Source organism: Platichthys flesus, chromosome 16 (assembly GCF_949316205.1).
Source record: "Platichthys flesus chromosome 16, fPlaFle2.1, whole genome shotgun sequence".
Lineage (NCBI taxonomy): Eukaryota > Metazoa > Chordata > Actinopteri > Pleuronectiformes > Pleuronectidae > Platichthys > Platichthys flesus.
In genome coordinates, this window is record NC_084960.1 from 1,248,767 (window position 1) to 1,259,533 (window position 10,767).

Below are 10,767 nucleotides of genomic sequence, written 5' to 3' on the forward strand. Positions count from 1 at the left end.
CGAGTTACTGCAGATTCTCAAGATCAGAATCATAAACTTCAAGATTCTTTATCATGTATGAATGCACAGGGACAGAAAATAACTTGATTCCACAGGATCTATATGTGAATTTAATAATTATATCAATGATAATAATAATAATCTTTCTTTGAGTAGCTAACACCAGCTCCTTAACAAGTTTAAAAGTTCAATTTGAAGGTCAGACACAGGAAATAACTTAGAAAAGTAAATGTACAAACTAATGTGTAAATGTTTGAGATTTTATTACTTTATGGTTTTTTATTCCATTGGATTTATTTGTTGCTTCTGCTGAGTTTTTAGATTCAGTTCTTAGTTTCATTCTCTCTATACATGTGTTGGAATTACAAGACTTCTTCTTGACACTTATAAAGCAGAGGTCTTCAACAGGGGGTCCGCGACCCCTAGGGGGTCCGTTATATTTTTTATAATGTTTGATTTATTTTCTAACAATTTTTTTTACACAAATTTAAATGTGTTTAAATACACATTAACATGCATTGGACATATTGTGAGGCTGATATGACCCTCTGCCTGACAACCTCCATCCGTCCAAGGTTAGATAAGTTGTGTGCTACCCATCAGGGTCCGACATCTCACTGATGTGGAAGTATGTGTGGCATCCGTAGATGGCTTGAGGATTCACTGTCTCTTCTAAATGTATGTTTAAAATTAAAACATGAATCTGTGAATTACTTTAATAGCTCAGTTTTGTATGCAAGAGTTATGTTTCTAAATGGCAGTGGCATGGCCATCCTGTACCGTGCACATGTTTAAATAAAAAACATGAATATATGAACCTGTGTAATATTTGAGTAGCTTAGTATTGAATGCACAATAACAGGGAGGGGGTCCCTGCTCCATCTCTCCACCGGTTTGGGGGTCCTTTGCCTGAAAAACGTTGAAGACCCCTGTTATAAAGAATAGATCAAGACCCTACAACTCATATAAAGTACTATTATAATGTGTTCTATTGAATTATTACTATTGATCTTAACTTCTTGCAAATGGAAAAACGTTACACAGTTTATAATTTAGCAGTGGTTGGATTCTGATGAGTCGACCTTGAGATTCACCACATGAGATCTCAAACCTGCTGATTCAGCCAAAGTACTTTTTACTGCATGACTCAGCACCGCAGCTCAGGTGAGACACGACTCAGCGCCCCGTCATCGTAAAACACACAGGACGTGATCGTTCTTCATTTTCTTAATAAAGGGAGTGAGACTTACACGGAAACATCTCCACTGCAACATGAGTGCAGGGGTATAAGTCATATTTCATAAAACACTGTTCAACAGACACTGAATTGTGTAAATACAGTACAAGTGTATATACAGTACATATGTTTATACAGTACGTGTGTATACACAGTACATGTGTATATACAGTACATGTGTATATACAGTACGTGTGGAGATATAGTACATGTGTAGGTACAGTACATGATAGAGTCACGCTCCAGCTGTGAGAGTAAACGTATATTAATACTTCTATTACAACCTCTGTGATAAACTGAATTGCACAGCAGGTCTTTCTTCACCTAGAATTATTAACACGCGTCTATCTTATCATATTCTGTTCAACCTCTCATCTAATGAGGGACAATTACACTTAATCTCATCTGGAGCTATCATTTAATTAGCTTGTTGACATGAGGAGTAAATGTTCTTGAAACGTTTCTGTACGTTTCACGAGCCGAGGAACCAGCAAGTAGAATTTGGAACTTTCCATCACGACATATTCTCCAGTGACTCAGCAATTTAGACAACGCCCCATGTTTCCAATCCTCATGTTTCCACTCCTCATGTTTCCAATCCTCAGGTTTCATGCTGAGACACTTCACCACAGTCAAGTTACCTAAGCAGCTTCTTGTTCACCTGGGGATTGTGCTGTGTCATTGTTGTGACTCAACACATTCCACAGACGTCACACTTCCTGTTTTGGTCAGTGCGACCTGTAAACAGTGAGCCGACAGACAGGAAGTGGACTTAGCGCTGTGCTGGTTGGATCCAGTCTGAGAAGAGAAACAGAGTGGAAACAGGAACCAGTCAGTGGGACTGGTCCTGACTCATCTGTGTGAGAGTTTGTTTCTGTTCAGTGTCTCATTCTTTATAAAAGGTACAAACCTAGAAAGTTAAACTTTGCTGATCAAGTCAGAATGTTCAGGTATTAAAGACCTTTCAGTTAATAAACATAAACATGTCTGCTGCCACTAAGGTTCAGGTTATCAAACACTGGGCAGCTCGGAGGATTTCATTCAAACTGTGGTGAAGTTTGTGTTTAATATCTTTGGGTAGATCAGATCAGTTTAATCCAGAAATGTAGAAATGAACAAAGCTGTTCAGAGATAATGTGAAACGTGTGCAGGCGCTGGAGGAAAACGACACTAGGGTCCTTCACATCATCTGGAGGACAATAACCTTATTGGTTGAATATTTAAATGTGGACAACACAACATCTGGAGAGCGACAACATCAGAACCGTTAAAACACCACAAGAGAATATGAACATCTGTGTAATTATCTTTTAATTATGGCTTTTAGACAGTGAGACTCTCTGGGAACATTCAAATTTGAAAATCATTATTAATAAACTCGACTTGGACATGGAAAACAAATAGACAACTCATTGTTGAAGATGGTCAGTTCAGTGCATCACAGTATTTGTATTGATTTCACACAGGATCCATCGATCTTTGCTCCTTCATCCACTGAACTGTAAGGCCGAGATTTCAAGGTCAACACTCTGACCTTTGAGTAATGATGATGAAAGACACGATGGTGGAGGTAGAGACACGAGGGGACATGTGGACATCAGGTAGTTGGAGCAAATCAACAGTCAATTAGTCCAACGGGCTAACGAGCTGTTATCTGTGTCGCTGGTTTCGGGACTCATTAAAAACAGAACTGAAATTATCTTTTATTGAGAATTTTCGTTTCTGCTTCTAAAAAGAAGAAGTCACGTAGTCCTGTGTGTTTCTGCTTCTTCAGTTGTTTGAGGAGGAATTCAAACTGTCTTTACCACAGTGAAGAAATGAGGAATGAGACTCATATTGATTTCTTTACCCGGGGGTCATTTCTCCTGTAGTTTAAGTGCTTTATAAATTCAACCTGTCAGATTCGACATGTGGTGCAGATTCAGTGGAGTAATGGAAGCTGAAGTTTGTGTGATGTGATCAGAGCTTCAGGGACCTGGTGAGAAGCAGCTGAGCCTCTTCAGGGCCTCAGCTGGAGGATGACTTTCTTTTTCAAGTGCTACAGGAAGTTGTAAGGGGCAGATTCACGGCAGCTGAGGAACAACTGTCTGTTCTCTTTAGATTTAAAAAGGCATCTGATCGTTTTCATAGGTCACAGTAAATATCTGTGGATTTCTTTAACACTTCATTCATCTTCTAGATTCCCCTCACGCTGTGGGAATCCACACACTCTTCCACTGCACAGCGTTTCTCCACAGTTCCTCAAGCAGTGAAGGATGCGACTGGGTCCAGTCCCTCCCAGCGTCTCCCTCGACCTCCTGGCAGACGAGCTGCAGGGTTTTGAGAGGGCTGGTGCAGGAGTACTGGAGGAACTGACAGCCCTGCAGAGGAGGAGAGAAGGAGGACGGGTGGTCGGGCTCGTTAACAGCGACTGTGTCTTGATGGATCATTCTCAGGTTTCTCTTGGATTCTCTTCTTACCTCAGCACTGCCCCAGTACCAGACGGCCTTGATGACGCTGTGATTGGCCAGAGCCACGGTCAGCTGGTCCCTACTTCCTGAAATGACATTTACCAAACCTGCAGGCAGGTCTGAGGCCTGGAGGACCTGTGGAGGAACACAGTGGAGTTCACAGACACATCAACAGGTGAACACGGAGACGACCACTTCTCTACACTTGCCTGAATGAAGGCCAGGGCTGCCAGTGGATACTTCTGACTGGGCACCATGATGACGGCGTTCCCAGTGGCTATGGCTGCCCCGAGCAGTGTCACCAGGGAGAGGAGGGGGTTCTCATCTGGGAGGACGATGCCCACGACTCCGAGGGCTTCAGGGATGGAGAGGGCGGAGCCAGACTGTGGCATGGGCTGCAGAGGAGGGAGGATGTTTGTAAGAGCCTTTGAAGCTGATGATTTTCTGATGCAACAACTCAAATCACATTTCTCTGATAAATCTTGTGCCTCACCAGAGTTGCTCCTTGGAACTTGTCACAGTACGCTGCCCAATCACTGAGCCTCGCGATGCTGAGGTCCGCCTCCTTCTCCGCCGCCCCAGCGGGCAGGGCGGCGTGGACGCTGATGGACGCAGCGACCTCTCGCCTCTTTGACTCCAGGGCCTTGGCCAGAGAGTAGAGCGACTGAGCGCGTGCTGACGGACTCTTCTTCATCCAGCTGGGGGGGGGGGGGGTTAAAGAAATACAGTCTTTAACAGTCTTTGTTTGGTTATATTTGAGAAATCCTCCATTTTTAAAAGGCCTCTGTGTGGATTTAGTTCTTCACTCTCTGCTGATACGCACATATTTTTCTATGACTCAGCAAATTTTTTGTATCAGCTCCTAGAGTCAAGTTGTACTTTGACTGGTGATAAACACACATTTGTTCATGTGTCGTAACATCTGCATGAATAAATCTCACATCTCGGCTCTCGTCAGTTCAAATGTTCACTTTAAGAATCCGGTTATAGTTTAACTAGTTTTAAAAGTTTTAAGATTAAGGTTCATGATCAAGACGTCCAGAAATAATCAGGTTCAAAATGCTTGTGTGTGTTTTATCAGCTTCAGCCGCAGCTCTCACCCGGGCTGCACTTTGATCGCAGCCTCCACAGCATTCCTCACATCTTTCCGACCTCCGTCTGGACAGTAGGCCAACACACCGCCACCTCCTGGTGGTTGCACGGCTACACTGCAGCCTGACTCGGATTTGCATGCCTTGCCTCCAACAAACTGCAGGTAGGACTTCGGAGCACTGGGGGGGGGGAAGAGACGCATGTCAGCATATCTCCAGCAAACAGATCAGTTATGTGTGACTTCAATAAGAAGAAGATGAACTTCATCTGATGGTTTGTGTGCAGCTGTGGAATCTGACACAAACTCACCTGGCAGCGTCTGAATCATCAGGAATTATCTTTGGAGACGCGGCTGTTCCAAACTTAGTGTAGTCCATAGACACAGGGGTGGAGCGAGGCAGAGGAGAGGAGGAGCAGGGCGGGCGTAGAAACTGGTACAAGCCCTGAGAGAGAGCAGAGAGGTGGTCAACATGCATCCAAGACTCTTCTGCCCAATGGGTTGGTTTGTTAAGCTACGTTCAGACAAGCTCTGAGCTCCAGAGAAACTCCTGACAGTCTCCTGGTAGTTGGCTCCACAGATATTTGAATTGTGTGCGTCTGTCTGAGGGTGACTCCTCCAGAGAATCTCCTGCTGTGTTCTCACATGGGCTCATTCAGACATTATCCAGAGTTTAACTTGGGGGCCGGCAGGAGAAGCTCTGGAGAAAGAGCTGATCTCTCACTCGGACGTTTGCTTTCTCACATGCAGCTGCTCTGGAGAATGTCAGCAGCTTTCAGGTCTAGAAGCAGCTACAGGTGTTTCCTCTCAGAGTGAAGTGACTGAAACTCACCTCCTGTCCTCCATCGGTGCAGGTGCCGGAGTCTTTGTGACCGGAGACAGGAAGACAAGGGTCTGACACCGAGTGGGAGTTCACCCACACAGAGCCGACTGACAGACTGAGGATAATAAAGGAAGAGGAAACATCAGACGTCAGAGAAGATTTAACAAAACAGAAGTTTAAAACCCTCCAGGCCACCGGGGGCTATAGAGGACGATTATGTGAGATGTCACTTATAACAAAGAGAAGAAGATCGAGACCAAAGTGCATGAACGAACCTCTTTGCCGTCTCAAGAGCCAGAGTGAGGTCTTCAGTCCAGATGGAGGCTGCCAGGCCGTGAGGACTGTGGTTCCCTGTGAAAACACAAGGTGGAATATTTCACTGAACAGACAGGGAGGAGACCCCAGAACCTGCTGGAGGGACCACAGATCCCATCAGGCCTGGGGACGCCTCGGGACCCCACAGGAGGAGTAGGAAAGCTTGTCTAGGAAAGGGAGGTCTGGGACACCCTACGCAGGAAGCAGTACTGTACAACAAACTTCTTCACTGCCAACATCAGTGTCCACAGATGTCTCCTTACCCAGCGTCACTGCTTCTGTGTTGCTCCTGAAGGTCATGAGAGGGAGCAGCGGTCCAGGAGAAGGGTTGACCACAAAAGGAGAGGAGGGGGCGGCCCCACAGAGAACGGTGGGAGGGTACAGGTCACCTGACGGAGGAACAGCACAGGACTGGACCAACTGGGGAAACAGAGAAGAAGTTTACTGGTTTAGCAACATGCAGAAAGTCACAGGGCAGCTCATCCTCAACTGGTTCGGACTAACCGTGGCCCCCTGCTGCTGGGCCTCCTGTACTGCAGCCTCCACCAGGACTCGGTCTGCCCCGCTGGGCAGAGCAACACACTTCCTCCCGGCCATACGCAGCCTGAGACGGGCCACAACGCCGTCCAACACACTCTCCTGCACACACAACACCCAGTGGACCTGACGGGGGAGAGGAGGAGGGTTAGGAGGTGTCTTCGGGGGGGGGGGGGGTGGGGGGTCTGAGGTGATGAAACAAGGATTATTTTCAAGTGAGCCACCTCTTTCTTCTTTTTGAAGGCTGCCTCTATCACTCCATCCACAGCGCTGTCGATGTCAGCCGACTCAAAGATGACGAAGGGACATGTGGCCCCGACGCCGGGGAAGACAGAGACGGGGACACCCATCCCAGCTGTGGCCTTGCACAGCATCACTCCGTCCTGGACCAGGAGCAAAGGGTGTGTTGATTTGGGGAAACTGTGTTGACACAGTAAAACCACATTTCTCGCTCACACACCTGCTTGTTGCCAGAGTAGGTGACGTAGCTGATGCTCGGATTCTGGGCCACTTTGGCCCCGAGCAGCGTGTCACTTCCTGTTAAAACATTAAGAGCCCCAGCAGGAAGTCCAGCACCTGTAAAGAGCTGAGCCAATAGGAGCGCCGGAGGGGCGGAGCTCTGACCAGGCACAACGATGACAGCGTTTCCTGGGAGGAGGCAAGATTCAGTTATTTAAAAACACCTCGTAAAACAATTCTGAATGAGAATTACCAAAATAAAACTTGCATCGGAGCAACAGCAACTTATCGGTTAACCTTTAATCTGCAGCTACTTTGATTTATTGATTTGATGTTTCAGCTGTTGTTGCTTGTCTTATTATAAATCTCTTTTCCTGAGAAAGAAGACTGATCATGTCTTTCTCTTTAAGATATGTTGTGTCTCACCCATGGCCAGAGCTGGCAGGACTCGGAGCATCAGGGAATAAAGAGAACAGTCATCAGAGACAACAACAGCCACCACACCTGGGAGAGAAGGAAGAGGAACCGTTAACCCGACATCGAGCAAAGAGACTGAAGGAAAAGACTCCTCCAGGTGTAACTTCCTGTCCCCTCACCCAGAGGAGTCCAGCCGGGGATGAGCGTGTCCCGGAGCTGAGCCCAGCTGCTGTAGTACTGCAGCAGGCGGACCAGGGCGGAGGACGAGCAGGACGCCTCACACAGCTCGCACAGCTCCGACACACACTGGGCGTGCTGGCCGAGGACGCTCACCAGCCTGGTGACCAGAAAGAAAACCAGCTCACGCTTTTCTTACCGCTGCATGTTGGACTTCTGTTGTATGAAGATGATGATATTGTTTTGATAACTGCACTGAGTGTGTCCTACCTGAGCAGAACTTTGGCTCTGGTGTAGCACGTCATCCCACTCCAGGCTCGCTGGCCAGTAACAGCCGAGGCGGCGCACTGGGACACATCGTCCTCAGCAGCACACACCAGGCTGCACACGTCCCCACCTGGAGATCAGAGCGTTACACCATCTGCTCCATGAAGCTCCAACCAGAGGGAGCCACTTCTTCTAGTGACTTCTTTTTATGTGGATTGTTGATCGGGTGCAGTAACAATAGATTTTTAGCAAACATGCGTTTTGATTGGCCTTATCGACAAGGCCCGGGACCCCCACCTGACTCTGACCTTTACTCCGCCCCCACACCTCAAGCATGTGATAAATTAACACATTATATTATATTATAGTGCATTACATTGCATATTGCAATCTGACACTGTTCACTGTCTTGCATCTTGCATTTCACTTTTTACTTCGCTTTTATATCTTTTATCTACTATGTATATTTTATTTAGATATGTTTATGTCTAAATAAATGTTACTTTGTATAAATATTAGAAAAAGGGAGTAAATAAGAAGTAAATAGTGAGTAAATATATATTGTTTCTTTTTATTGCTTTTCTGATGTGTGTTTTTATGTTTTTATGTTTCTATGTTCATTGTATGCACCAATAACCAGAGCAAACACTTTCTGATTCAGATTTTGTTTGTTTGTTTGTTTGTTGCAGACCCTATGTGTTTGTGGTTTGCATCAGACGGTGTAAAAGCTTCCAGCGAGGTCGGAGCTGCTGTTACCTTTGGAGTCGGTCAGGGAGCGAGTCCCTCGGTCGGCCGGGCGGACGAACTTGCCGTCCATGAACAGACCCAGAGAACGAGAGTGATGCTCCAACCAGGCCTGGTGGAGGAGAAACGACTTCTGTTAACTGTGACAACACAACACGCACAAGTGCAGCAGCTCACTGACGACCTGCACGTGAGGGAACCAGGTTATGATTCAGATGATTAACAAACAAGGATGTATCTGCACTGATTGTATTTTATTGAGTTTCTGTAACTTCACTGTGGCAGCTGTACTTATTCATTCAGACGATATATACTCAATATATTTTTCCGGCAGATATCCACGGTGTGAGATTTTGAGCTGACGACCTGATCTGCTCACATCTCATTGGTCGGGAAGACGCCACCTCCGCTGTGACGGAGCGGCGGCCGACAGGGCAGCAGGAGTGAGTCAACGATTTACAGACACAAAACCAAAGTACAGAGCAGAATGTCTCTGAGGCTCAGAGCTCATCTTCAGCTCCAGACAGAGCTCTGAGGTCAAACTGTGCTTTCTGGGTTTCTTCTGCAATAGAAGGTCACATGTGGTTCAACTGGTAATTTAGTGTTTCACTCTTGATGGACTCCAAAGAGACTAAAACATAGTAAGGGATAATAATAAATCTTACATTTTCTTTAATGTAACACAACGCTGTCTATCCCTGAATGTCTGGTTAAGGTTCACACTCTGAGTCTGTAAGTCGTGATTTATAGATTTAAATAAAGATCCTACTTCCTCCATGTTAGATTTTGAGCTTTTTATGGGTTTTTTTATGTTCAAAGACAGAACAAGCTAATAATTCAGTACAGATTAACTATTTTATTTTTACAGTGTATAGATTGGTATTAATTCCATTCATATATTTAATATTCCTTACACTTACACTGCCTGTGTTGACTCTTGCTGCTGTCATATTGCAAATGTCCAACTTATCTTAACTTATCTTAGTTGTATAACTAGTTGTGTGTGACTTTCCTTTGTTACGTCACAACATTTCCCTTAAACCTCAGAGGTAAAACTTTATTCTCTACATCTGGACTCAACATCTGGCTGCACCTCAGCCCGACCCGTCACATGTCAGCCTTGTGAGTGACAGTTAATGAGGCTCACATGGGACAGTGCGGCGGCTACATGCTAACACATCTGAGCAGAAACACACACGTTTCCTCACCGTTAACTACACAACACAGTTTTAAACCAGGTGGAAACAGGAAGCTGGAGAGTTTACCTGAGCCGTGGCGCAGCCGGAAGCGGCTGCAGGTCCGTACTCCATGTTCTGGAAGATGCTGAACACTGTGCTGGTGCTGCTGGCAGCCATGCTACTCAGAGATCAGCTGTGAGCGACTGGGAGGGAGCGAGAGCTGCTGGCAAGCTAACTCAGCTAGCTGCAGGAGCTAACACACAGAGGGGCGGGGGGACAGAGGTCCCACTCGGACTCAAATGAAGTTCTCTGTCAGAGACTGGTGCAGCGCGAGAGGCGTCACTCCTACACACTTCCGGTGTTTTTCCATTTTTCCCACACTTTATTTCAAACCAGTAATACTTAAAAAATAAGTACAAACAAATAAATGCATATACCATAAATACATAAGCAAGAGCAAAGTAATTCAAAATAAAATTTTAAATAAATTGTATGCATTAATAGTTTGTACTGCTTTTTTGTTTTGAAAGAAAAGACATTGTTGAATAAAACACGTTTTTCCTCGGCATGGTAGCTTGTGATGGGTCTACACTGGATCTTTACTACATTATGCCTGCTATAAATAATACGTTTCAAGTTTTTTTAGTCATAAGCAAGTTAACACAGGGTCAACAGTACAATGGAAAGTGTTGGACAGGAAGAAACTGCTCAGCTCAGAAGTGCAATAGTTCAGTTACTATAAAACCAATGTACAAAGAGCTCACTGTAAAAAAAAGTCAAATATAATACACAACTAAAACTATACATTCAAAGGCGCCGTGGGGCTTCCATTTCATGAAGTAACAACTTTAACTGTATGGAGTGTGTGTGAATAGTTATTGCACCGTGTGTGTGTGTGTGTGTGTGTGTGTGTGTGTGTAATAGATCAGTAACTACAAGATCAAATAAAGGATGTAATTGATTAAAACACACTAAGTGCAGAAATAGAAGGAGCACATCTGGAGTCTCGATCGAGACCGGGGTAAATATCTCTTCAGAAAACGAGTGATTCTTATGAACAGCTGGTTGGGGGT

The 10,767-nt window shown here is 45.3% G+C and overlaps 1 protein-coding gene and 1 long non-coding RNA gene across 2 annotated transcripts; one reads left to right on the forward strand and one right to left on the reverse strand.

Moving 5' to 3' along the window:
* Window positions 1-2,530: 2,530 nt before the first annotated feature.
* aldh16a1 (aldehyde dehydrogenase 16 family, member A1) lies at window positions 2,531-9,937 on the reverse strand. Its single transcript, XM_062407562.1, has 17 exons — window positions 9,782-9,937; window positions 8,529-8,628; window positions 7,776-7,902; window positions 7,508-7,665; window positions 7,338-7,415; window positions 6,913-7,100; window positions 6,677-6,835; window positions 6,420-6,578; window positions 6,179-6,335; window positions 5,876-5,951; window positions 5,610-5,715; window positions 5,089-5,222; window positions 4,788-4,958; window positions 4,181-4,385; window positions 3,897-4,082; window positions 3,697-3,822; window positions 2,531-3,597 (listed from the first exon to the last, which is right to left on the reverse strand). The coding sequence occupies exons 1-17, from the start codon at window positions 9,869-9,871 to the stop codon at window positions 3,424-3,426; spliced, it is 2,394 nt and encodes a 797-aa protein (XP_062263546.1). The 5' UTR covers window positions 9,872-9,937; the 3' UTR covers window positions 2,531-3,423.
* Window positions 6,718-9,298, forward strand: LOC133970622 (uncharacterized). The gene is made up of 4 exons (XR_009924329.1): window positions 6,718-6,853; window positions 7,322-7,967; window positions 8,462-8,719; window positions 8,851-9,298. It is a non-coding gene; the product is annotated as an uncharacterized LOC133970622 (long non-coding RNA).
* Window positions 9,938-10,767: the final 830 nt, after the last annotated feature.

Coding starts and splice junctions, on each gene's coding strand:
- aldh16a1 (XM_062407562.1), bottom strand. CDS start 9,871: ATGGCTGCCAGCAGCACCAGCACAGTGTTCAGCATCTTCCAGAACATG. Junction 7,101..7,337: donor CCTGCCAGCTCTGGCCATGG/GTGAGACACAAC, acceptor GCCTCCTCCCAG/GAAACGCTGTCATCGTTGTG. Junction 4,386..4,787: donor GCGATCAAAGTGCAGCCCGG/GTGAGAGCTGCG, acceptor CCCCCCCCCCAG/CTGGATGAAGAAGAGTCCGT.